The 27,827-nt window shown below is 47.0% G+C and overlaps 1 protein-coding gene across 3 annotated transcripts in view; it reads left to right on the top strand.

Annotated features, from left to right (window-relative positions):
- Positions 1 to 27,827, top strand: part of LOC119969774 (short transient receptor potential channel 4-associated protein-like) — a 119,834-nt gene that overhangs the window by 76,606 nt on the left and 15,401 nt on the right. For all 3 annotated transcript variants that reach the window (XM_038803850.1, XM_038803848.1, XM_038803851.1), the window contains exons 9-16: positions 4,112 to 4,254; positions 8,493 to 8,621; positions 13,708 to 13,766; positions 20,012 to 20,113; positions 23,247 to 23,330; positions 24,113 to 24,203; positions 24,339 to 24,479; positions 26,508 to 26,619. In XM_038803850.1, the coding sequence (XP_038659778.1) occupies positions 4,112 to 4,254; positions 8,493 to 8,621; positions 13,708 to 13,766; positions 20,012 to 20,113; positions 23,247 to 23,330; positions 24,113 to 24,203; positions 24,339 to 24,479; positions 26,508 to 26,619 (861 nt within the window). The remainder of the gene's footprint in view (positions 1 to 4,111; positions 4,255 to 8,492; positions 8,622 to 13,707; positions 13,767 to 20,011; positions 20,114 to 23,246; positions 23,331 to 24,112; positions 24,204 to 24,338; positions 24,480 to 26,507; positions 26,620 to 27,827) is intronic.

Here is a 27,827-nt window from a genome sequence, read left to right as displayed (position 1 = left end):
TTCTGACCAAGGCTTTTGGCTCAATCAATCGGGAAGTACTATGGAAGACCCTGTCAAAGGCTAACTATCCAGAGAAATTCATCAACATCCTCCGACTCCTCCACACCAAGATATCGACGACCGTCTCCACTGATTGAAATAAGACAGAAAGCTTTTGAGGTCAAGCAGGAATGTCATCACACCCGCCCGTTTCTCCATCTTCATCTCCACCATCCTTCACCTTGTCGAGAGCAAGCTTCCCAGTGGAGTGGACATTGTCTACAGGATGGACAGAAAACATTTCAAATTCAACAGGTTGAAATCCAAGAAGAAATGTGACACTGACATTTCTCGTGGAGCTTCAGTATGTGGATAACATTGCCATCTCCACTCTCTCGGACAAGAATCTCCAAGCCATGCTCGACAACTTCCGCGGAAGCATACCGAAGAATCGGTCTCCACCTCAAGAAGACTCAAATTTCTTTATCAACCCGCCCCAGGGCCTAGTCCGGTATCTTCCCTCCATCAACGGCGAAACCTTACCAACAGTGGAATATTTCCCCTACCTGGGGAGCCACCTTCTCTTAGGCTGACATTGATGCAGCGATCCAATATTGTATTCAATCCATGAGCGCCTACTTCGGATGCCTACGTTCGAGAGGCTTTGATGACCGGGACATCTGTGCTGACACCAAGACTGTTGTGTACAAGGTGGTTGTCCTCCCAACGCTTCTATACAGCTCAGAAACTTGGGCTACGTACAGACGCCACCTCAAGGCCCCGGAGAGGTACCATCGGCTCTGTCTGAGACGGATTCTCCGCATCAGCTGGGAGAACAGGCGCACTAACATCAGTGTCCTTGAAGGAGCCAAGAGCACCAGCATCGAGGCCATGATGAGCCGAAACTAACTACACTTGGCCAAGTATGTGATTAGGATATCAGAGTCCCGACTTCCAAAGCAAATCATCTTTGCCCAGCTTAAGGAAGGCTTCCAAACAAAGGAAGTGCTTAAAAGACACCCTGACAGCTTACTTGGAAAAATGCAACATAGCGACACCTGGGAGACCCTTGCTCAGAGGTGACTTAATTGGAGGAATCTGTTGATTGAAGGGACACGACGACCAATGGCAAGAGGAGGCTCTGAGAAAGGAATACCAGCGATTTGAGTCCAAGGGCCGATGCCAACTCCCGTGTGTGCGGTCGAAGATGTGGCTTCAGGAACCCGCAAGAACCCATGACCAGTAACAGAGTTACTGAGGTGGACAATCATACTCCTTACTGAGTGATCGCCGAAGAAGAATGTAGCAAACATGGCCGGCAATTTGCAACGACAATCTTCCATAAACAACCATATAATACTGACCAATTAACCTGTTTTTGTTGATAATTGAGGGATAAATATTGGCCAAAATATCAGGAATAACTCCCCTACTGTTCTTCAGAATAATACCATGGATTAATTTGCATTCAGGTGAGGGCAGGGGTCTCAGTGTAACCTCTCATCTGACAGGTGGCACCTCTGACAGTGCAGTGCTCCCTCATTCCTGCACAGGAGTGTCAGCATTGGCTTTTGTGCTCAAAGCCTGGAGTGGAATTTGAACTGGGAGCTTTGAATCAGAGGTGAAAGTGCTACCAACTGAACCATAACTGACACTTAAAGCAGTATTATTTCAAAATGGAACGGGAGACACTTTCCACTGACTAGTAGGTTAGTGTCAGGTGAGAGATTTCGAATGTTGGCAAAAGATCGGAAGGAAATGTAACATTTCTTTACTCCGAGTGGTGACGATCCAACATGCACTGCCTAAAAAGGTGATCCGATTCCTTCTGATCTTTCAAAAGGGAATTAAGGGATCAATCTGATTAATTTGCAGGATTGGGGAATGGAAAAATGGCTTTTTAAAGTTGTATTGATTGAGTGTTGAGCACCGCTGTCAAAAGCAGCATTTATTATTGCCTTTGATGAGGTTGTGATGAGCCACTTAACTGCTGCCTGTCATGTAGGTACATCCAGAGTGCTGTCAGAAACTGAATTACCTGTGGGACTAATTTGGGCAACTTCAAAAAGCTGGCACGGATGTGTTGGACTGAATGGCCGCTCTCTGTGCTGTAAGATTCTGTGGCTCTGCACCCTGAGAAGGCTTAGTTAATTAGTTAAGTTAACTAGCTGAAATAGAGTACAATTTTATGATTGACTTGTAGTAAAGCCCAGATGAACATAAGAACATAAGAACTAGGAGCAGGAGTAGGCCATCTGGCCCCTCGAGCCTGCTCCACCATTCAATGAGATCATGGCTGATCTTTTGTGGACTCAGCTCCACTTTCCAGCCCGAACACCATAACCCTTAATCCCTTTATTCTTCAAAAAAGTATCTATCTTTACCTTAAAAACATTTCATGAAGGAGCCTCAACTGCTTCACTGGGCAAGGAATTCCATAGATTCACAACCCTTTGGGTGAAGAAGTTCCTCCTAAACTCAGTCCTAAATCTACTTCCCCTTATTTTGAGGCTATGTCCCCTAGTTCTGCTTTCACCCGCCAGTGGAAACAACCTGCCCGCATCTATCCTATCTATTCCCTTCATAATTTTAAATGTTCCTATAAGATCCCCCCTCATCCTTCTAAATTCCAACGAGTACAGTCCCAGTCTACTCAACCTCTCCTCATAATCCAACCCCTTCAGCTCTGGGATTAACCTAGTGAATCTCCTGCACACCCTCCAGTGCCAGTACGTCCTTTCTCAAGTAAGGAGACCAAAACTGAACACAATACTCCAGGTGTGGCCTCACTAACACTTTATACAATTGCAACATAACCTCCCTAGTCTTAAACTCCATCCCTCTAGCAATGAAGGACAAAATTCCATTTGCCTTCTTAATCACCTGTTGCACCTGTAAACCAACTTTCTGTGACTCATGCACTGGCACACCCAGGTGTCTCTGCACAGCGGCATGCTTTAATATTTTATTGTTTAAATAATAATCACGTTTGCTGTTATTCCTACCAAAATGGATAACCTCACATTTGTTAACATTGTATTCCATCTGTCAGACCCTAGCCCATTCACTTAACCTATCCAAATCCCTCTGCAGACTTCCAGTATCCTCTGCACTTTTCACTTTACCACTCATCTTAGTGTCATCTGCAAACTTGGACACATTGCCCTTGGTCCCCAACTCCAAGTCATCTATGTAAATTGTGAACAATTGTGGGCCCAACACGGATCCCTGAGGGACACCACTAGCTACTGATTGCCAACCAGAGAAACACCCATTAATCCTAACTCTTTGCTTTCTATTAATTAACCAATCCTCTATCCATGCTACTACTTTACCCTTAATGCCATGCATCTTTATCTTATGCAGCAACCTTTTGTGTGGCACCTTGTCAAAGGCTTTCTGGAAATCCAGATATACCACATCCATTGGCTCCCCATTATCTACTGCACTGGTAATGTCCTCAAAAAATTCCACTAAATTAGTTAGGCACGACCTGCCCTTTATGAACCCATGCTGCGTCTGCCCAATGGGACAATTTCTATCCAGATGCCTCGCTATTTCTTCCTTGATGATAGATTCCAGCATCTTCCCTACTACCGAAGTTAAGCTCACTGGCCTATAATTCCCTGCTTTCTGCCTACCTCCTTTTTTAAACAGTGGTGTCACGTTTGCTAATTTCCAATCCACTGGGACCACCCCAGAGTCTAGTGAATTTCGGTAAATTATCACTAGTGCATCTGCAGCTTTCCTAGCCATTTCTTTTAGCACTCTGGGATGCATTCCATCAGGGCCAGGAGACTTGTCTACCTTTAGCTCCATTAGCTTGCCCATCACTACCTCCTTAGTGATAACAATCCCCTCAAGGTCCTCACCTGTCATAGCCTCATTTCTATCAGTCGCTGGCATGAAGGATCAAGACTGATTGCGCAGAGCAACAGGAAGTTCAAAAGAAGATGGTCGGTCATGCAGTGTGGCCGTGCTTTTGGAAAACTGAAGGATGAAGTGTACTAGTTTTACGGTGTAAGAGTTGAAATGTTTTAGGGATGCAGGGAGCAAAGTGCTTATCAGACGGTGCATTTGGAGCAAAAAGGAATGTGCGATGGCGATGTTTAAACTTCCTTTCTGTATTCAGAATCAGCGGATGAGAGCGTGCTGGCTGCCAGCCAGCTGAGAAGTCGGCTCCCACAATCCATGAAGATCATGCATGAAATCATGTACAAAGTGGAAGTGCTGTACGTGTTGTGTGTACTACTAATGGGAAGGCAACGGAACCAGGTGGGTAGAGACAGACTCGGGTGGCTGTTTTCTAATTTTGGGATTTTCCCTTTTTACTGCACAAATACCAGCCAAGGCCATTTCATCTGGTCAGAGTCGAACCATCTCTGACGCTGTTATTTCCATCACTGAATTCCCTCTACCAACATCCTGGTGGTTACCACTGACCAGAGATTTAACTGGAGCAGCCACATAAGTAGCGTCAGAGGCTGGGAATTCTGTGGAGAGCAGCTCCAGACTCTCCATAGCGTGACTTGGAACAATCTGGCTGTTCCTTCGCTGTCACTGGGTCCACATCCTGAAACTCCCTCCTTCATGGCGTTGTGGATGTTCTTCAAGTACTGTCTGTTGTTTCACAAGATATAGAATTGTATCGGTTGGCAAACCTGCTTTTCCTGACTGGGAACAGAAGCTTGAAACTGGGCGGGAGAGAGGGAGGGATCCGGCACGAGTGGGAGGGAAGGATCCGGCGAGAGCGGGAGGGAGGGAGGGATCCTGCGATAGTGGGAGGGATCCTGGGAGGGAGGGATCCTGCGAGAGTGGGAGGGAGGGATCCTGCGAGAGTGGGAGGGAGGGATCCCGCGAGAGTGGGAGGGAGGGATCCCGCGAGAGTGGAAGGGACTACAAGAACAAAGAAAATTACAGCACAGGAACAGGCCCTCTGGCCCTCCCAGCCTACGCAGGTCCAGATCCTTTATCTAAACCTGTCGCCTATTTTCCAAGGATCTACTTCCCTCTGTTCCCCACCCATTCATATATCTCTAGATGCACCTTAAATGATGCTATCGTGCCCGCCTCTACCACCTCTGCTGGCAAAGCTTTCCAGGCACCCACCACCCTCTGCGTAAAAAAACTCTCCACGCACATCTCCGTTAAACTTTCCCCCTCTCACCTTGAAATCGTGACCCCTTGTAATTGACACGCCCACTCTTGGGAAAAGCTTGTTGCTATCCACCCTGTCCATACCCCTCATAATTTTGTAGACCTCAATCAGGTCCCCCCCCGCCCCCCTCAACCTCCGTCTTTCCAACAAAAACAATCCTAATCTACTCCACCTTTCTTCATAGCTAGCACCCTCCATACCAGGCAACATCCTGGTGAACCTCCTCTGCAACCTCTCTAAACCATCCACATCCTTCTGGTAATGTGGCGACCAGAACTGCACGCAGTATTCCAAACGTGGCTTAACCAAAGTCCTATATAACTGTAACATGACCTGCCTACTCTTATACTCAATACCCCTTCCGATGAAGGAAAACATGCTGTATGCCTTCTTGACCACTCTATCGACCTGCGTTGCCACCTTCAGGGTACAATGGACCTGAACTCCCAGATCTCTGTACATCAATTTTCTCCAGGACTCTTCCATTGACCGTATAGTCCGCTTTTAAATTGCATCACCTCTCATTTGCCTGGATTGAACTCCATCTGCCATTTCTCTGCCCAACTCTCCAATCTATCTATATTTTGCTGTATTCTCTGACAGTCCTCTTCGCTATCTGCAACTCCACCAATCTTCGTATCATCTGCAAACTTGCTAATCAGACCACTTATACCTTTGTCCAGATCATTTATGTATATCACAAACAACAGTGGTCTGAGCACGGATCCCTGTGGAACACCACTAGTCACCTTTCTCCATTTTGAGACACTCCCTTCCACCACTACTCTCTGTCTCCTGTTGCCCAGCCAGTTCTTTATCCATCTAGCTAGTACACCCTGAACCCAATGCGACTTCACTTTTTCCATCAACCTGCCATGGGAAACTTTATCAAACGCCTTACTGAAGTCCATATCTATGACATCTACAGCCCTTCCCTCATCAATTAACTTTGTCACTTCCTCAAAGAATTCTATTAGAACATAGAACGATACAGCGCAGTACAGGCCCTTCGGCCCTCGATGTTGCACCGACATGGAAAAAAAACTAAAGGCCATCTAACCTACACTATGCCCTTATCATCCATATGCTTATCCAATAAATTTTTAAATGCCCTCAATGTTGGCGAGTTCACTACTGTTGCAGGTAGGGCATTCCACGGCCTCACCACTCTTTGCGTAAAAAACCCACCTCTGACCTCTGTCCTATATCTATTACCCCTCAATTTAAGGCGATGTCCCCTCGTGCTAGCCACCTCCATCCGCGGGAGAAGGCTCTCGCTGTCCACCCTATCTAACCCTCTGATCATTTTGTATGCCTCTATTAAGTCACCTCTTAACCTTCTTCTCTCTAACGAAAACAACCTCAAGTCCATCAGCCTTTCCTCATAAGATTTTCCCTCCATACCAGGCAACATCCTGGTAAATCTCCTCTGCACCCGTTCCAAAGCTTCCACGTCCTTCCTATAATGAGGCGACCAGAACTGTACGCAATACTCCAAATGCGGCCGTACTAGAGTTTTGTACAACTGCAACATGACCTCATGGCTCCGGAACTCAATCCCTCTACCAATAAAGGCCAACACACCATAGGCCTTCTTCACAACCCTATCAACCTGGGTGGCAACTTTCAGGGATCTATGTACATGGACACCGAGATCCCTCTGCTCATCCACACTACCAAGAATTTTACCATTAGCCAAATATGCCGCATTCCTGTTATTCTTTCCAAAGTGAATCACCTCACACTTCTCCACATTAAACTCCATTTGCCACCTCTCAGCCCAGCTCTGCAGCTTATCTATGTCCCTCTGTAACCTGCAACATCCTTCCGCACTGTCTACAACTCCACCGACTTTAGTGTTGTCTGCAAATTTACTCACCCATCCTTCTGCGCCCTCCTATTAGGTTTGTAAGACATAACCTTCCCTGCACAAAACCATGCTGCCTATCACTGATAAGTCTATTTTCTTCCAGATGTGAATAGATCCTATCCCTCAGTATCTTCTCCAACAGTTTGCCTACCACTGACGTCAAGCTCTCAGGCCTATAATTCCCTGGATTATCCCTGCTACCCTTCTTAAACAAAGGGACAACATCATCAATTCTCCAGTCCTCCGGGACCTCACCCGTGCTCAAGGATGCTGCAAAGATATCTGTTAAGGCCCCAGCTATTTCATCACTCGCTTCCCTCAGTAACCTGGGATAGATCCCATCCGGACCTGGGGACTTGTCCACCTTAATGCCTTTTAGAATACCCAAAACGTCCCCCTTCCTTATGCCGACTTGACCTAGAGTATTTAAACATCCATCCCTAGCCTCAACATCCGTCATGTCCCTCTCCTTGGTGAATACTGATGTAAAGTACTCATTAAGAATCTCACCCATTCCCTCTGACTCCACGCATAAATTCCCTCTTTTGTCTTTGAGTGTGCCAATCCTTTCTCTAGTTACCCTCTTGCTCCTTATATAAGAATAAAATGCTTTGGGATTTTCCTTAAACCTTTTAGCCAAAGATATTTCATGACCCCTTTTAGCCCTCTTTATTGCGCGTTTGAGATTTGTCCTACTTTCCCGATATTCCTGCAAAGCTTCATCAGTTTTAAGTCGCCTTATGTATGCTTCCTTTTTCATCTTAGCTAGTCTCACAATTCCACCCGTCATCCATGGTTCCATAATTTTTCAATTTCTATCCCTCATTTTCACAGAGCGGAGGGGGAGCGGAGGGGCGGGCGAGGGGGAGCGGAGGGGCGGGCGAGGGGGAGCGGAGGGGCGGGCGAGGGGGAGCGGAGGGGCGGGCGAGGGGGAGCGGAGGGGCGGGCGAGGGGGAGCGGAGGGGCGGGCGAGGGGGAGCGGAGGGGCGGGCGAGGGGGAGCGGAGGGGCGGGCGAGGGGGAGCGGAGGGGCGGGCGAGGGGGAGCGGAGGGGTGGGCGAGGGGGAGCGGAGGGGGGCGAGGGGGGAAGGGGAGGGGGGGGCGAGGGGGGAAGGGGAGGGGGGGCGAGGGGGGAAGGGGAGGGGGGGCGAGGGGGGAAGGGGAGGGGGGGCGAGGTGGGGAAGGGGAGGGGGGCGGGGAGAGGGAGAGGGAGGGCGAGGGGGAGCGGAGAGGGGGGGGCGAGAGGGAGGGGGGGGCGAGAGGGAGGGGGAGCCGAGGGGGAGCGGGGAGGGGGGGGGCGGGAGGGGGGGGCGAGGGGGGCGAGGGGGAGCGGAGAGGGGGGCGAGGGGGAGCGGAGAGGGGGGGCGAGGGGGAGCGGAGAGGGGGGGGCGAGGGGGGAGGGAGAGCGGAGGGGCGAGTGAACAGCCCTTCGTCTAGTGTGGCAGAGGGCAGCCATGCTAAATGATATCCCTGCTGGTTCTTTCAGGTTCACAAGATGTTGGCAGAATTTCGACTTATCCCTGGACTCAATAATCTGTTCGACAAACTGATATGGAGGAAACATTCTACTAACCACGTGTTGCATGGACAGAACCAAATCTGTGACTGCAGTCCGGTGAGTATGAAACTTCTGACAAAAGTGGCTGATTGTCTTCCAGGGCTGATGGGACTTGTACTGGAAGGCAGGTTGCACCTAAACTGGAGGGGCACCAATATCCTGGCCGCAAAGTTTGCTAGTCACACGGGAGGATTTAAACTAGTGTGGCAGGGTGGTGGAAACCGGAGCAATAGGTCAGAAGGTGAATTTACTGAGGAGGAATTAGAGAATGGGGCCACTATGGCTCTGAGGAAGAGCAGGCAGGGAGTTGTTGCTGAACACAGCAGGACTGGTGGTCTGAAGGACATTCGTTTCAACGCGAGAAATATAACCAGTAAGGCAGATGAGCTTAGTGTTTGGATTAGTGCTTGGAACTATGATGTTGCCATTCCAGCGGATTGAGGGAGGGACTGGATTGGCAGCTAATCAATGTTGCAGGATTTAGATGTCTCAGGCCGGATAGAGGGGGGGGGGGGGGGAGTTGCACTAGTTAAGGAGCATTTCACAGCTGCGTGAGGACACCTCGGAGGGCTCATGCAGTGAGGCCATATGGGTACAGCTCAGGAATAGGGAGGGTGTGGTCACAATGTTAGGGGTTTACTACAGGCTTCTCAGCAGCCAGCAGGTGAGAGGAGCAGATGTGTAGGCTAATTGCCTTCTGGAAGTCTAACTGCACCACATCCACAGGTTCCCCTTTATCCTCATTACAATGACTATTCCCCTTTCACAAAAGTATGTTGACTCTTCCTGATTGAATTAAGGTTTAACTGCCCTGTTATTACCTCCTTCATGGATTTCAGCATTTGATTCGAGCATTTTTCCGATAACAGGTGTTAAGCTAAACTGGCCTTTAGCTTCCTGCTTGAAATGAAATGAAAATTGCTTATTGTCACAAGTAGGCTTCAAATGAAGTTACTGTGAAAAGCCCTAGTCGCCACATTCTGGCACCTGTTCGGGGAGGCTGGTACGGGAATTGAACCGTGCTGCGGGCCTGCCTGGGTCTGATTTAAAAGCCAGCGATTTAGCCCTGTGCTAAACCAGCCTTGTTTCCCTCCTTTCATTGCTACATCCAGGATGATGTTAGCCGTCCTGCTCCTATCTTCTATGTATCTATCTATAACATTGGAAGGAGATATTGACAGACTAGGTGAATGGGATAATTGTGGCAGATGGAATTGAATGTGAAGAAGTGTGAGGTTATCCATTTTGGACCAATAAAGAATGGAGCAGAGTACTTTCTAACTGGAAAGAGGTTAGGTAGGTTAGGTTAGGTTATCAAACTATTCGGAAGGACTATCAAACTATTCGGAAGGACAGAGTGGATGGTAAGGGAGGTGGTGTTGCTCTGTTATTTAAGGATGACATCCGGGCAATAGTAAGGGATGACATCGGTGCTATGGAGGATAAGGTTGAATCCATTGGCTGGAAATCAGGAATAGTAAGGCGAAAAAGTCACTGATAGGAGTAGTCTATCGGCCACCAAATAGTAACGAGATGGTGGGGCAGGCAATAAACAAAGAAATAACTGATGCATGTAGAAATGGTACAGCAGTTATCATGGGGGATTTTAATCTACATGTCGATTGGTTTAACCAGGTCGGTCAAGGCAACCGTGAGGAGGAGTTTATAGAATGTATCCGCGATAGTTTCCTAGAACAGTATGTAATGGAACCTACGAGGGAACAAGCGGTCCTAGATCTTGTCCTGTGTAATGAGACAGGATTGATTCATGATCTCATAGTTAGGGATCCTCTCGGAAGGAGCGATCACAATATGGTGGAATTTAAAATACAGATGGAGGGTGAGAAAGTAAAATCAAATACTAGTGTTTTGTGTTTAAACAAAGGAGATTACAAGGGGATGAGAGAAGAACTAGCTAAGGTAGACTGGGAGCTAAGACTTTATGGTGGAACAGTTGAGGAACAGTGGAGAACCTTCCAAGCGATTTTTCACAGTGCTCAGCAAAGGTTTATACCAACAAAAAGGAAGGACGGAAGAAAGAGGGAAAATCGACCGTGGATATCTAAGGAAATAAGGGAGAGTATCAAATTGAAGGAAAAAGCATATAAAGTGGCAAAGATTGCTGGGAGATTAGAGGACTGGGAAATCTTTAGGGGGCAACAGAAAGCTACTAAAAAAGCTATAAAGAAGAGTAAGAAAGAGTATGAGAGTAAACTTGCTCAGAATATAAAAACAGACAGTAAAAGTTTTTACAAATATATAAGACAAAAAAGAGTGGCTAAGGTAAATATCGGTCCTTTAGAGGATGAGAAGGGAGTTTTTAAATGGGAAATGAGGAAATGGCTGAGGAACTGAACAGGTTTTTTGGGTCGGTCTTCACAGTGGAAGACACAAATAACATGCCAGCGACTGATAGAAATGAGGCTATGACAGGTGAGGACCTTGAGAGGATTGTTATCACTAAGGAGGGAGTGATGGGAAAGCTAATGGGGCTAAAGGTAGACAAGTCTCCTGGCCCTGATGGAATGCATCCCAGAGTGCTAAAAGAGATGGCTAGGGAAATTGCAGATGCACTAGTGATAATTTACCGAAATTCACTAGACTCTGGGGTGGTCCCGGTGGATTGGAAATTAGCAAACGTGACGCCACTGTTTAAAAAAGGAGGTAGGCAGAAAGCAGGAAATTATAGGCCAGTGAGTTTAACTTCGGTAATAGGGAAGATGCTGGAATCTATCATCAAGGAAGAAATTGCGAGGCATCTGGATAGAAATTGTCCCATTGGGCAGACGCAGCATGGGTTCGTAAAAGGCAGGTCATGCCTAACTAATTTAGTGGAATTTTTTGAGGACATTACCAGTGCAGTAGATAACGGGGAGCCGATGGATGTGGTATATCTAGATTTCCAGAAAGCCTTTTACAAGGTGCCACACAAAAGGTTGCTGCATAAGATAAAGATGCATGGCATTAAGGGTAAAGTAGTAGCATGGATAGAGGATTGGTTAATTAATAGAAAGCAAAGAGTTGGGATAAATGGGTGTTTCTCTGGTTGGCAGTCAGTGGCTAGTGGTGTCCCTCAGGGATCCGTGTTGGGCCCACAATTGTTCACAATTTACATTGATGATTTGGAGTTGGGGACCAAGGGCAATGTGTCCAAGTTTGCAGATGACACTAAGATGAGTGGTAAAGCGAAAAGTGCAGAGGATACTGGAAGTCTGCAGAGGGATTTGGATAGGTTAAGTGAATGGGCTCGGGTCTGGCAGATGGAATACAATGTTGACAAATGTGAGGTTATCCATTTTGGTAGGAATAACAGCAAACGGGATTATTATTTAAACGATAAAATATTAAAGCATGCCGCTGTTCAGAGAGACTTGGGTGTGCTAGTGCATGAGTCACAGAAGGTTGGTTTACAAGTGCAACAGGTGATTAAGAAGGCAAATGGAATTTTGTCCTTCATTGCTAGAGGGATGGAGTTTAAGACTAGGGAGGTTATGTTGCAATTGTATAAGGTGTTTGTGCGGCCACACCTGGAGTATTGTGTTCAGTTTTGGTCTCCTTACTTGAGAAAGGACGTACTGGCGCTGGAGGGTGTGCAGAGGAGATTCACTAGGTTAATCCCAGAGCTGAAGGGGTTGGATTATGAGGAGAGGTTGAGTAGACTGGGACTGTACTCGTTGGAATTTAGAAGGATGAGGGGGGATCTTATAGAAACATTTAAAATTATGAAGGGAATAGATAGGATAGATGCGGGCAGGTTGTTTCCACTGGCGGGTGACAGCAGAACTAGGGGGCATAGCCTCAAAATAAGGGGAAGTAGATTTAGAACTGAGTTTAGGAGGAACTTCTTCACCCAAAGGGTTGTGAATCTATAGAATTCCTTGCCCAGTGAAGCAGTTGAGGCTCCTTCATTACATGTTTTTTAGGTAAAGATAGATAGTTTTTTGAAGAATAAAGGGATTAAGGGTTATGGTGTTCGGGCCGAAAAGTGGAGCTGAGTCCACAAAAGATCAGCCATGATCTAATTGAATGGCGGAACAGGCTCGAGGGGCCAGATGGCCTACTCCTGCTCCTAGTTCTTATGTTCTTATGTACAGTGGATGTCCAAACAGACTTGGGGGTTCAGGTGCAGAGATCCTTAAAATGCCACAATCAAGTGCAGAATATCATCAAAAAAGTGAATGGAATACTGGCCTTTATATCCAGAGGATTGGAGTATAAAGACACTGGGGTTATGCTGCAGCTTTACAAAACCCTGGTTAGACCCCACTTGGAGTCACTGGGAGCAGTTCTGGGCACCACACCGTAGGAAGAATATTTAGACCTTCGAGTGAGGGCAATTTAGGTTTACAAAAATAATACCTGGATTGCAGGTGTTGAGTTAAGAGGAGAGATTAGTCAGATTAGACCTGTTAAGGGGTGATCTGATCAAAGTATTCAGGATATTAACAGGGAAAGAAAGGTAGATAAAGATAAACTGTTTCCACTTGTTGGAGATTCTAAAACTAGGGGGACATCGTCTAAAAATTAGGACCAGTCCGTTCAGGGGAGATGTTAGGAAGAATTCTTCACTCAAAGGGTGGTAGAGGTTTGGGACTCTCTCCCACACACAGCAGTTGAAGCTGGAACATTGTTAATTTTAAATCTGAGATAGATTTTTGTTGAGCAAAGATATGAAGCGATGTGGACCAAAGGCAGATACATGGAGTTAGGTCACAGATCAGCCATGATCTCATTGAATGGCGGGACAGGCTCGAGGGGCTGAATGGCCTATCCCTGTCCCTATGTATACTGTGCCTTCACCCCCTGATATAATTTGGAGTGAATTGAATTGTCTGACAATTGATATCCATGACAGTTGGGGCCTCATTGATGCTTTAGAACTGAAAGCTTTCAAGCGATTGAAGATGTTGCTCGTTTAGTATCCAGAAATATTTTTTAAACTGGTGAGGCATTGACATTCCAGTAAGTTGCAAAAATTGTCCCTTGTCACTAGAGTATTTGCTGCTCATGATGTTTGCTGCATTCCAGCATTTTATTAAAGACTTGGACACACTTGATTCAGTAATTGCTACATCCTCTGTGTTCTTTCAACTATTTGTGCTTCAACAACTTTCTGCTTTAAACTTTTGCCATTCTCCCACAGGAGATTTCTCTGAAAATCCAATTCCTGAGGTTACTTCAGAGCTTCAGTGATCACCATGAGTGAGTATTTAGAAAGGATCATTTTCAGTATCACTGTATGTAATGGTGTATATAGTCACTTACATGGGGCCACTTCAGTGTCTGAACTTGTAAAGTACTGTAGGCCGTGGGAGAGAATAAAAAGATTGGCTAGGGACTTCCGGTGATGGGGATGTGCTGAGTAGTCGCACACAAGGTGGCTCTCCTCCTACGAACCCGAAAACAAGCTCTCATCCGAAATAGCCCGCTAATACAAGAAAAAAGATATCCCCTCACCTCAACCAACATCAACGTGAAAGAAGATGCCGAACAACAGCCACTCCAGAGGCCATGTAGAAACAAGAAGTGTAAAAAGCCAGGAGAAGCAAATAGCTGAGCCGGCAGCACAAGGTGACGAAACTCAGGCCTCGCCGGAATGAGAAGTACCGACCCGCTGCACAAGGAGTCCCACCCTCGCCAGGGCGTGGCTGAAGGATGTTTCTCTCAAAGGAACTGAGAGAACACAGAGGAAACTAAAACCGATATCTCAGTCAGGGTGGTGGTCGCGGAAGCTCAGGCCACCAGGCAGGTGGCCCTAGACAAGGTGGAGAGGTGATTGGAAGCCCAGGACAGCACCAGAAAGGAGCTGGAGAAGGCCACAACAGATCAGGGTGATCGGATCAAATGTGTCCTGGAGAAACATAAACAGCAGCAGGGACAGCGATGAAAACATCATCCAAAGAGACTTTATTTATTTACTAAATCAATTAACCAACTCAAGGAATACTTTGTGTGGGTGTGCACTGCCTCGATCTAAGGACAGGAGGTGAAATAGAGGAAGGAAAGAGCGAGGGAAGCAGAGCGCAGGAAAGGGTGAGGAGAACAACAGGTAGGGAGCACAGAGAGCAGGCGATGGGAGAATACATAACCAACCGGGGAGAGGGGCGGGCCCACACTAGCGTGGAAGCTAGTGCGGGGAAACATGAAGGAAAGAGAGGCTGCAGCGCATCTCCTGCATGGGAGAGAGCACCTGGCAAAGGGGGATAAGCATCAACAACAGGGGGAATGACTAGGGGAAGGAGTAAAGGGAAGGGAACATTGGCAGGATGAAGGGGGAAGAGAAAGTACCATGGGGAACATTGGAACAATGATAGCGAGGGCATCAGGCAGGCCACATGTGACGAATTGGAACACAGGCACTCCAAGCAATCACTTTGGACGACCCCCCCCAACAAAAGGGAAACCAGGTTATCACCAGGTTAGTATCCCGCAGGAGGGGGGTCAAAGCCCCCCCCCCATCATGATAGTCACCTGGAACGTGTGGGGACTCCATGGCCCAGTGAAGAAATCCAGAATCTTCGCCCACCTGAAAAGTTAATGAAGCCGACAGTGATTCTCCAACAGACGCACCTGAGGGAGAGGGACCGACTGCAGGTAAGGAAGGGCTGGGAGGGACAGATCTACCATTCCTGCTACGGGACGACGGCTAGGGTGAGGAAGGTTGGGGACCCGACAGGAAATGAACATCTACTGGAGAATGTAGGACAAGAAGCTGCAACTAATGTAAATAACAAAAGACAACTGATATGTATATGTATATATATTCTTTTTTTCTTTTTCCTTTCTGTTGTTTTCAATGTATGTTCAGCCTTTGTTTTGTATTTTTAAAAAACCCTTAATAAAAACATTTTAAAAAGAAAAGATTGGCTAGGGTGGCACAGCGGCGCAGTGGTGAGGGCACTGGTTGGATCCCGGCCCCGGATCACTGTCCGTGTGGAGTTTGCACATTCCCCCCTGTGTCTGCGTGGGTCTCACACCCACAACTCAACGATGTGCAGGTTAGGTGGATTGGCCACGCTAAATTGCCCCTCAATTGGGGAAAAAAAAATTGGATACTCCTAAATTTAAAAAAAGATTGGTTGATCCAGCCCCAGTTTGTATTCTTAAATTATCCAAATGTATCACCGGAACCCCATAGCAATTTGCCGCTGTTATAACCTGCCTGAATCCTATTGGCAGGGGACAGTTGGTTATCCCATGACGTACTTTGGGGAGTGACAGCTCCCCCAGTGAAGGCGGTAGGGGCAATCAATCGTAGTTGCAAGTGTATAAATAGAGCTGGCCAGTGTGGTACCGGCTAGAGAAGGAAACAGTGGTAATTACTGCTGCTGTGTGCGTATTGTTGTAAATAAAGTTACTTTTTGTTTGACTCTACCAACTTGTGGCCCTCAAAACTGGCGACGAGGGTTAAAGCTTGAAAGCTGTCTACGCTGCTGAAGCCACCACCTCGGACCTTTGTTGGATACAGGTTGGAAGTTTTTTTTCTGTTGCACCATGCCTTTTTATGGACGTTTGGATGTCTTTGATGCTGCGCTGGAAAGTTGGAACCAGTACACAGAACGGATGCATTACTACCAGGTGAATAACATCACTGAAAACGAATGACAGGTGGTCATTTTGCTCACCGCCTGCGTTGCACATACATTTGAGGTGATGCGCGTTACATACCCAGCTGCACCCGACAGCCCTTGCTGAGTTTTTATCCAGGCTACGCAGGATTGTGGAGTTCTGTGAATCCTGGTTTAGCACAGGGCTAAATCGCTGGCTTTGAAAGCAGACCATGGCAGGCCAGCAGCACGGTTCAATTCCCGTACCAGCCTCCCCGAACAGGCACCGGAATGTGGCGACTAGGGGCTTTTCACTAACTTCCTTTGAAGCCTACTTGTGACAATAAGCGATTTTCATTTCATATGGTGACACTTTGTCAGAGATGTTATGAGACCTTTTGGGTTGCGGCATCAACAATGTGGCCACCCAGTTAGCCGAGCCGACATTGACTTTTCAACAGGCTATTCAGATAGGGAGAGCCCAGAACGGGGAGTGCAGGAGCTGCAAGGAATGCACACCTTGATGCGCACCCCCTTCTGTCCAATAGCGTCTCCCCATCCCCGCTATACCTTGGACGGGGCACCATAAGGACCCAAGCCAGTGGCCATCAGATGTTGCTCCCTTAAGGGAACCTTCTCATGAACCGACGGACGAGGAAATGTCAGTGTCGGACTTCTGGGCGCCGACCCCAGCGTGGACGCTGGTCCTGGCTGCGTCAGAGGGGCTGTCATTCCGCAGGAGCTGGGGCCAGCCCAGGGCCCGTATCTTCCATTTGGATGAATCCAAGGATCCTGCACCTGAGGATGTGGAGACGGAAGCAACTGCAGCTGCATTGTGTGGCAGCTTCTTGAGTGGCCCCCATTAAGGTGACAGTACAGGTCAATGGCCACCCACTTGAGATGGAGTTGGACACTGGCGCAGCGGTCTCCATGGTTGGACAGAAGACGTTCAACTGCATCCAGCAGGGTGTACAGACCCTTGCTGATACACCGGCCAGGTTGGCCTCTTATACGGGGGAACCATTGGACATTGCTGGGACTACGATGGCTCCTGTTGCTTACGGATTCCAACAGGGGCATTTCCCGCTTATCGTGGTGCGACGCCACGGGCCCAGGATGTTGGGTTGGGACTGGTTGCGCCATTTGCGGCTGCAGTAGCAGCACATTTTTCAAACAGGTTATGGAGATTTGACAGAGGTACTAGAATGATACGCAGAAGTATTCCAGCTCGGTTTGGGGAAGATAAATGGGGCCGTAGTCCATATCCCGATTGACCTTGAAGCCGTTCCGCGCTATTTCCAGGCGCGACTGGTGCCTTATCCCTTACTTGAGAAAGTAGAAGCGGAGCTCACTCGTCTGGAGTCCCTGGGTATCGGCCCATCCGTTTTGCTCTCTGTGCAGTGCCGGTCGTACCTATAATGAAGCCAAATAATTTGGTTCGCTTGTGCGGCGACTATAAAATAACGGTGAAGACAGCTTCCCGGCTCGACCGATATCTCATGTCCCGCGTAGAGGATCTTTACGCGAAGCTTGCAGGTGGACTCTCGTTCGCGAAATTGGATGAGTCACACCTACCTACAGTTGGAGCTGGACCCTGCCTCCCATCCATATCTTACTATCAATACGCACAGGGGCCTGTGAGTATACACAGTTGCCCTTTGGAGTGTCCTCTGTCTGTGAAATGTTCCATGCTTCATGGAGAGCATCTTTCAAGGGTTGCCATGTGTTGCTGTTTATTTAGACAACATCTTGATTGCGGGAATTTCAGAGCGAGAACAGGCCTTTCTGTCACAATGGGTCACAGGCCCCGCCCCGACGGACGCTTCGGGTCTTCGTTCTTCTCAGGCCTCATAAATTACTATGGGACGTTTCTCCCCAATGTGCCAACTGGCCCCGTTGCACCTCCTGTTGAAGAGGAATCACGCCTAGGCTTGGGGTCGGCAGCAAGAAACCACTTTTCAGCAGGTAAAGCAACAATTGTCGTCATCCGAGTTATTAACTCGCTATGATCCTGCAAAGCCTTTGCTCATCATCGTCTGATGCCTCCCCATATGGTACTGGGGCCATCCTGTCACACACGGTGGAGTACGGAGCTGAACGGCCGATAGCTTTCGCCTCCCGGACATTGACTGCAATGGAAAAGAAGAACGAGTAGATTGAGAAGGAGGGCCTGGCAGTGGTCTTTGCGGTGAAACGCTTCCACCACTGTGTTTATGGCCACCACTTCACTCGTCACCGATCATAAGTCTCTGCTTGGACTTTACAGAGTGGATAAGCCAATTCCGCCCATTGCTTCCGCCCGGACCCAGCGCTCGGCTTTGTTGCTCGCTGCCTACAGGTATTCTTTAGAGCATAAACCAGGGACCCAGATGGAGAATGCGAATGCACTGAGCCGGTTGCCTTTGTCGACCGGCCCCTTGTTGACCCCCACAACAGGCGAGGTGGTTGCAACCCTGAATTTTATGGACGTATTGCCTGTCACGGCATCGCGGATGCGTGAGTGGACCCAGACAGATCCGGGCCTATCCAAGGTTTGGTACGTAGTCCTGTATGGCGGGCAGCATAGACAGCTCCCAGGCGAGTTGCGGGCATTTTCCTCCAAGCTGTCAGAATTCAGTGTTGAAGATGGTATCCTCTTGTCGTCTGTCCAGATAAAGGGCAGGAGCTGATCATAAAGGTGATCCGGGCGTGACCAAAATGAAAATGTTGGCCCGGAGTTATGTGGTGGCCAGACCTCGATGCCGACATTGAGAAGGTGGCCCAAAACTGCTCCGTTTGCCAAGAGCATCAGAAGATTCCACCGGCTGCCCCCCTACATCACTGGGAATGGCCAGACGGCTTTCGCCGGCCCTTTGAGGATCCATGTTCCTTTTATTGATCGATACCCAATCGAAGTGACTCGAAGTGCATAGGATGGCAGGAGCAACATCCTGCACAACCATGGAGGAATGGCAGGGGCCTGGCCTGTCTCGGCATCGGCCGATCTGGCAATTTTTGCTCGGAGACCTGATGTTTGTTCGGAATTTTCCTCGTGGTGTCCAGTGTGCCCCCGGCGTTATCCTTCAAATGCATCCAATCTCTTACCAGGTGCTAACCCAGGGCTGTGTTTAGACCACATTCTGTCCAGAAGGCCGCCTCTTACACAGATTCCCCATCTCCAGAAATATCATCTTCACTCGCAGCAGCTACCGGATTCAGATACAGTGGATGCTCATCCTCTATCTCCCTTTGGCACTGCACTCGCGTCTGCTCAGGTCGCTACAGAATCCCACGGATACACTGACTCTGAGATGGCGGAGGTTCTCGACTCGACTCCAAGATGGACACGCAGGACACCTCTGAAGGGAAGCACTTGGTTCAACGGCCCGCGGACTTGCAGCCGTTACGCCGTTCATCTCAAGCGGCATTTGCCTTCTCGTTATACGCCAGCTGATCCAGCGCCTCGTGTGAATGATACCCAGCCTGATGCCCTCCTTCGCCAGGGTCTTTGGTGGATATTGTACATTCTTCTGGTGCTAATGGTGCTTTTGAAGATTGTTGTATATTTAGTTCAGTCTCCATCTGTTTTCATTTGTTTTTAACAATTTCCCCCATGAAATATTTTTCCAATCCCACCTCCTGCGATTATTTTATCAACTCGCTCTCCTCTACCTTTATCTTCCAGGAACACCTGCACTGAATATTTTTGATTTGCTGCTATCAACCTCCCAATTCTGTGGCACGTCTGAACATTAAATCCAAAACCTGTGATAAAAATAGTGCAACTGATTAAAGCAGCAATCCCTCCGACCAGCAGATTTCTGACAATGGCCTATTGCACCATGTTTGATCACTGGCCTAATAGATTAGACAATATAAATTCCATCTGATTTTGATTCCTGAATGTTATTTGGTTTTCAGAAATAGGTACCTATTACTGAACAGCCAGGAGCTGAATGAACTTGGTGCAATCTCACTCAAAGCTAACATTCCTGAGGTAGAAGCAGTTGTCAACACTGACAGGTAAGCTGATCATTGAGCTAACTTGCCATGTACATGAAGACTAACTATTACACTACTTAAAGTAGGAAGACATATCCATTAATGCTGCAATTACTGATTCTGTGAAGCAATTGTAAATTAAAAACACAATTTGGTTTAAAACCTCTGTTCGAGATGATGCCTAGCTTACTGAAGGTTGTGGTTGCACCATCCAGGCAAACGACAAGAGTTCTGTAAATTCTTTAGTTGAGCCTTGTAAAGAAAGTGAAGAAGATTTGGAGGTCAATAGGTGAACTACTTGTCAAAGCACCAACTTCAGTCTAGTGCTGGTAGCTGTGATGGTTGTGGCCAATTTACTTCAGCGTCGGATTAGAAGATTCTTCCCCTCAGATATTGCCAAGTCTACCAAAATCAATGCTGGTGCCATTAAAAGTAATGGGGAGATGGCCTTTGTCTTGTTCAAGAGAGTCGTTCCCTCCCTGTTACAAAGCATAATTTAGCTGCCACTCAGTCCAAACCTGGATTATATCCATGGCCTCCTCTAGGCTGCACAGGCTAGAGTTATCACTCTGAAGGCTGGGAGATTGGTGATTTAAATTCAGTTGCTGGGTTGGTATCATCTCTCATGATTCCTCACTTAACGTAGTGGGCGGTGTGATGGCTATCATATATAGAATTTACAGTGCAGAAGGAGGCCATTCGGCCCATCGAGTCTGCACCGGCTCCTGGAAAGAGCATCCTACCCAAGATTAACACCTCCACCCTATCCCCATAACCCAGTTACCCCACCCCACACTAAGGGCAATTTTGGACACTAGGGGCAATTTATTATGGCCAATCCACCTAACCAGCACATCTTTGGACTGTGGGAGGAAACCTGAGCACCCGGAGGAAACCCACGCAGACACGGGGAGGATGTGCAGACTCCGCACAGACAGTGACCCAAGCCGGAATCGAACCTGGGACCCTGGAGCTGTGAAGCGATTGTGCTATCCACAATGCTACCATGCTGCCCCTCTTCCACTTTGACCCATGCAATGCACTTTCAACCCTGAAGAAGCTTGGAAAAATAAATGACCCTCACAAGAAGTTAGGAGCAAACACCTTGTTTTTAAAAAAAAAAAAACAACACAGAAGGTCCCTAGTTTCAACCGCCCACGAAGATCATGGGCATCCCCGATCCACATCCATATAAAATCATGGCAGAAGCTGATAACCTCAATGTGTCACGCAGAATAGACCGTGGAACGTATACAGTCAAGTCTGACTCATAAATATGAGAGAGATACTACAGCAGTACACATCACCATTCCGGATGTAAAATTATAGTTCCTGTTCTGAACCCAGCCATGCAAAAGAGGAATGTGACTGCATGGATTGCTTAATTATTTGGAGGAGCTGTGATAGACGGCACAGGAGCACAGTGGTACATCGCCAGGGACCCGGGTTCTATTCCCGCCTTGGGTAACTGTGCGGAGTCTGCACGTTCTCCCCATGTCTGCTTGGGTTTCCTCCGGGTGCTCCGGTTTCCTCCCACAAGTCCCAAAAGACGTGCTGTGAGGTTATTTGGACATTCTAAATTCTCCCTCAGTGAACCCAAACAGGTGCCGGAGTGTGGTGCCTAGGGGATTTTCACAGTAACTTCATTGCAGTGTTAATGTAAGCCTACTTGTGACAATAAAGACTATTATTATTCAAAATATGTGCAGATTAGGAGGGGTTACGGGGATAGGGTGGGGAGTTCTTTCAGAGGGTCAGTGTGGACTCGATGGGCCGAAAGGCTTCCTTCTGCACTGCAGGATTTCTATGGTTCGCAGTGAAAGCGTTAAGTGTAGATACTCTGGTAAATTGGGAATAAGGCTTGTTCTTCGGAATGGCATGAACATATCAATCATAGAAAATGGTTCATATATAAAAACATAGAAAATAGGAGCAGGAGGAGGCCATTCGGCCCTTCGAGCCTGCTCTGCCATTCATTATGATCATGGCTGATTATCAAGTTCAATACCCTGATCCTGCCTCCCCCTCCCGATCTCTAGCCCCAAGAGCTATAACTAATCCCTTCTTAAAATTACACAATGTTTTACCCTCAACTACTTTCTGTGATAGTGAATTCCACAGATTTCCCACTCTGGGTGAAGAAATTTCTCCTCACCTCATTCCTAAAAGGTTTACCCCTTATCCTCAAACTGTGACCCCTAGTTGTGGACTCCCTCCACCATCGGGAACATTCTTTCTGAATCTACCCTGTCTAATCCTGTTAGAATTTTATAAATTTCTATGAGATCCCTTCTCATTCTTTTAAACTTGAGTAAATATAATCTTAACCAATTTAGTCTCCTCATATGAGTCTTCAGATAATGACATCACAACTGCACACAATATTCCAGGTGTGGCCTGACCAATGCCCTATACGATTGCAGTAAAACGTCTCTATTCCTAGACTCAAATCCTCTCACTATGAAGAGCAACATGCCATTTGCCTTCTTTATTGCCTGCTGTACCTGCGCGCATACTTTCAGCGACTGATGCACAAGGACACCGAGGTCTCGCTGAGTATCCACATCTCTGTTTGAATAGGTGCAAATTATAATCTGCCTTCCTGTTTTTGCTAATGAAGTGGTTACATTTATCCACATTATGCTACATGTGCCCACTCAGCCTGTCCAAATCGCAGTGAAGCATCGCTGCATTCTCCTCAACTCACCCTCCCACCCATCTTTTGGATCATCGTTTGTATCATCTGCAAATTTGGAGATAATAATTTAGTTCCCTCGTCCAAATCACTCATATATAATGTGAATAGTTGGGGTCCTAGCACAGATCCCTGTGGTACCCCACTAGTCACTGCCTGCCTATCGGAAAAAGACCCATTTATTCCAACTTTGTGCTTCCTGTCTGCTAACCAGCTTTCTATCCATCTCGACACTACCCATAATCCCATGCACTTTAACTTTACATAGTAATCTGCTATCATCTTCAAAGACTAAACATTCCGGAAGAATTTGTGTTTTAAAATACACCATGGTGCTTAGAGTAGGAAGACACATCCATTAATGTTACTATAATTCGAAAATGAGAGTGTCCTGCTCCATAGAATCAAAGTAAATTTATTTGTGGACAATGAGTATGAATCATTTTTCCGCTTTCCTAGAGCTCTGATTTGTGATGGGAAGAAAGGACTTCTGACAAGATTATTACAGGTGATGAAGAGAGAGCCTGCAGAATCCTCTTTCAGGTAGGTTTCCTTCCCCACACCTGAAACCGCCAATCCTTTTCAGAAACTGTGCAGGTGATTTTCTAATGACCCTTCCCTTTGCCAGTAATAAAGGATATTATTTTACAATCACTTCTAGCATGTTCTCAATAATGGCTGCCTCTGTCTCTGATTTGTCCCTTTATTCTTTGAAAATAGGTATGGAATGAGCTAACCTCAGTCTTATGGGGCTATCCATGACTCTTCAATGGGCAAGGGGCTCACAGAGCACCGATTCCATCGCTTTGATCGCCCTCTGGATATCCAGACCCAGAGCTTGATCAATGTTGAGCTTTCCTGACCTATCCTGGATGATCTATGCACTTTAGTATTAATACTTAATACTGAGTAGCCCCCATCTGAACATAAGCAGGCCAATCTATTTCCAGTTCATGCTAAGCATGTAGTTTAGAAGGATTTGGATTGGAGAATCGAGGCGGTGTTGTGTGTTTGTTGTAGAATGTGCATTAAAGAGCGGGCCTACACCTTGGCTGAGTATATGAGTTGTGATTATGACGGTGATGGCCTGTCCGCATTTTGCCGCGTTATTTTATAGCCGAGGTGACAGTGCGATGTTACAAGTCCAAAGGTTGGGAGTGGCAATAAGGCTCTAATTAAAGGTTACACAGGCCGGTACTGACAGGACATGTAGTGCCTGTGGAACCATACCCAGTGGGTAATTGACTTGTAGGAAGAGGAAGGCAGACAATTGGTAAGAATTCAAGCTGGTTATATTGCTGTAATTCTTATCTCATTCCTGGCAGATTCTGGCAGGCGAGAGCAGTTGAGAGTTTTCTACGGGGAGTGACTTCTTATGCTGACCAAATGTTTCTTTTGAAACGTGGCCTGTTGGAGGTAAGGCTGCATTATAACAAAGGGAAAACATTGGTTAAATGGTCAAGCTAACCCGCTGTTTGTGGAGAGTAAGAAGAATTCCTTGTCTGCTCGATTGCCTGTCTTTGCCACTGAAGTGTATGTTTATATTTGCAGCACATTCTTTTCTGCATTATCGACAGCGAGTGTAAATCGAGGGATGTGTTGCAGAGTTATTTTGACCTTTTGGGTGAGCTGATGAAATTCAACATTGATGCCTTCAAGAGGTTTAATAAGTATGTAAACACAGACGAGAAGGTGAGTGAACTGCACAGCTTGATCTGCAAGTTAGCATCTACCTGATTTATATTTGCTTGTTTAATAAGTATTTGCTTTAAGGATTTTGAAAGATGCTTGTATTTCATTTGTCAGTAAAAGTGACTACAACGCTGTATAATTGCTGGAAAACTGCAGCTGATTCACTGATTCCCTTTAGCTGATTGCCCGGGGGCAGCAGGGTAGCATGGTGGTTAGCATAAATGCTTCACAGCTCCAGGGTCCCAGGTTCGATTCCCGGCTGGGTCACTGTCTGTGTGGAGTCTGCACGTCCTCCCCCTGTGTGCGTGGGTTTCCTCCGGGTGCTCCGGTTTCCTCCCATAGTCCAAAGATGTGCGGGTTAGGTAGATTGGCCATGCTAAATTGCCCGTAGTGTCCTAACAAAAGTAAGGTTAAGGGGAGGGTTGTTGGGTTACGGGTATAGGGTGGATACGTGGGTTCGAGTAGGGTGATCATGGCTCGGCACAACATTGAGGGCCGAAGGGCCTGTTCTGTGCTGTACTGTTCTATGTTCTAAAAGAAAACCTGTCTCCCTTGCCCAGGCTGGGCCTGTATGAGGCACTTGTATTGACTCTGGCTGACTGTCTATCTGAATTGGCCCAGCAAAGCTCCTCATTGAGCTCCTCAGTACATTCTCATGGCAACAAATGCCAGTCCAGCCAACACTGCCCACAAAGAATGAATCAGCAAAATGATTGATAAAGTTGGCTTGATGGCTGAATAGATTTGGACTCTTAAGCTTTGCCAACCCATGTGCTAGTTATCTGCTGGATGCTAAGGAAAATGGTGCATGTCATCCCCCATGTTGCTGCCTTATCTCGTTCTTCCGTCTGCCCCCTCTAGCTGAGCCACCCCATACCCCCAGGAGCAGGGCTTTTGGCCTCCATTCAGAAGGAGAAATCAATCTGTGGCTTGAAATGTTTCCTGCCATTCACCCTGACTCAGCACTGGGAGCAGGGAATTCCTCTCGAGCCCCTGTGCAGGAAGGTTGGTGAAGGTGTGTGTTCTGATAGGAGGAAGCAGTGCTGTTGGTGTCCAGGTACCACCGGGTACATGACCCAGAAGACAGGATTGCTCTATGACCCTTGACATTCCGTTGGCCAAACACAGCTGACTCCAAAATGTTTAAATGAGTAACAACAAAAAGCCCCAGGACAGTAACAACGCCAGGGGAAGGAGAACATTTCTCTTTGGACTGTCCCCAATCAGAAAACCTTGGTCCTAAATCCTGAAATTGAACTTGTTCGGTGATTGCATTCTTTTAAACAACATCTCCCAGCTTTGTAATTGTATAATCCCCTCTGTCAGTGCAGAAGGAGGCCATTCGGCCCATTGAGTCTGTACTGACCCTTGGAAAGAGCACCCTGCCCAAGCCCACACCTCCACCCTATCCGCGTAACCCAGTAACCCCACCTAACCTTTTTTGGACACTAAGGGCAATTTACCATGCCGATCCATCTAACCTGCACATCTTTGAACTGTGGGAGGAAAGCGGAGCACCCGGTGGAAACCCACGCAGACACGGGGAGAAAGTGCAAACTCCACACAGTTAACCGAGGCCAGAATTGAACCTGGAACCCTGGAGCTGTGAGGCAGCAGTGCTAACCACTGTGCCACCCCTGTCAGCTCACTCATGCCACGTATCATGACATGGAAGCTTGAAAAAGAATATTGAAGGACGAGAGGAGTAAGACTGAGGAATGATTTGAGAATAACACTAGCAAGTGGGTGAAAGGCCTGTTCCTGTGCTGGAACATTGATTTTTATTTTTAGAAGTGTTGTAGCCAAATGAAAGTGCTAAAAAGAAAGGACCTTACTTTTTTTCATGTGGATGAAAGTTATCTGATGAGCAACTTGACCGTGACTATCTCCGTCAGTTACTGAGCAAAGCAAAGACCTTCCCTCAATTTAGCAAGAGTATATTTTAACCTATATCCAGCTAGAAATGTGTTCAAACATAATAACATCCACCAAAATAAAGTAATTCATGACACCGTGCGTCTTATTCAGTTTCAGATATTTTTGAATCAGATCAACAGTTCTTTAGTGGATTCCAACATGCTAGTTCGCTGTATTGTGTTGTCCTTGGACCGATTTGAGAGCCAAACAGATGCTGTAAAAGGTAAAATGAAAATGAAGTTGTCCTTTTACAAACAAACAGTGGGAAGTTGAAATAATTTTGCAACCAGTTCATTCTGTATCTCCCGCCCTGAGAAGGAGCATGATAAGTATATAAGTATAAACTTTTCAATGTCTCTCAGACACAGATTTTTATTCCATTTATTGTGATAAATGAACAGCCAATCTAACAGCAAACGGGTCAAGAGTAGCATGCAGAGTTAATCTCGAGAGGTGTGAGTAAATGACCATAAAGCAGTGATGGGCAACCTAGGCTAGTGAGTGGGCCGCAAGTGGCCCTCCTTCATCACGGGCTGCAAGATTGAAATCGGGACTTGTTCACTGACCATGACCCCATGAATAAGATTAAACACATTTAATACTGCGAAATAATCCATAAATTGTAGAAAATGCTGAATAATTTATATATTAATAGAACTGTCATCAACTTCAAATGGTAAAAACAAAATGTATGTATGCACATTGATGCAGAGGGAGTGCACGGCTCTCACAGTTGATATGTGCAATTAGCACATCCCTCGCTTCACTTGCACTTGTTTTATGTGCAAATTATTTCAGTTGTAGCGGTGGGAAAAAGCTGCAGACGGAAATCAGCTAAATGTGGTAACTCTGCGTGTGGACAACGGTCAACAAAATGTCTCCAAATCCAGATGGGTTGTATGTGGCCCCCAGGCTGCAGATTGCCCACCACTGCCTTAAAGGATCAAAGAGTCCAAGAAATCTGGGATCATTCAAAAAAAAACCCTCATACCTGGAGTCAATCCAGTGCACAGGAAAGTGACTGGTTATTAGAGGCAATTTGCTGTAGTTCCAGGACATCACTGCAGGAGTTCCTCAGGATAGTGTCCTCGGTCCAGCCATCTTCAACAGCTTCATTCATGACCTTCCCACCATAAAGTTATGAGTGATGATCCTACCACGTTCAACTCCATTCAGAACTCTGATAATGAAGCATCCTGTCAGCCTAAAGCATGAGATAGATAACATCCAGGTTTAGGCTGACAGGTGACGAGCAGCATTCATACCATATTACAACAGTATGCTGACAATTAAGTGAATTCAGCCAGGTCTCCCTGATCTTCCTCATTGCCGGTGACCCTTGAGATGTTTCTGGTGGAAGGCGTTGCCAGAACTTTTAATGGGAACCTTAACTTGCTATCTGAAAGATTGGGATAATCCAACGTTTCTTTT

This window comes from Scyliorhinus canicula, chromosome 7 (assembly GCF_902713615.1).
Source record: "Scyliorhinus canicula chromosome 7, sScyCan1.1, whole genome shotgun sequence".
NCBI lineage: Eukaryota > Metazoa > Chordata > Chondrichthyes > Carcharhiniformes > Scyliorhinidae > Scyliorhinus > Scyliorhinus canicula.
Note: the sequence above shows the minus strand (reverse complement) of the source record. Positions and strands in the feature narration are given on the sequence as shown.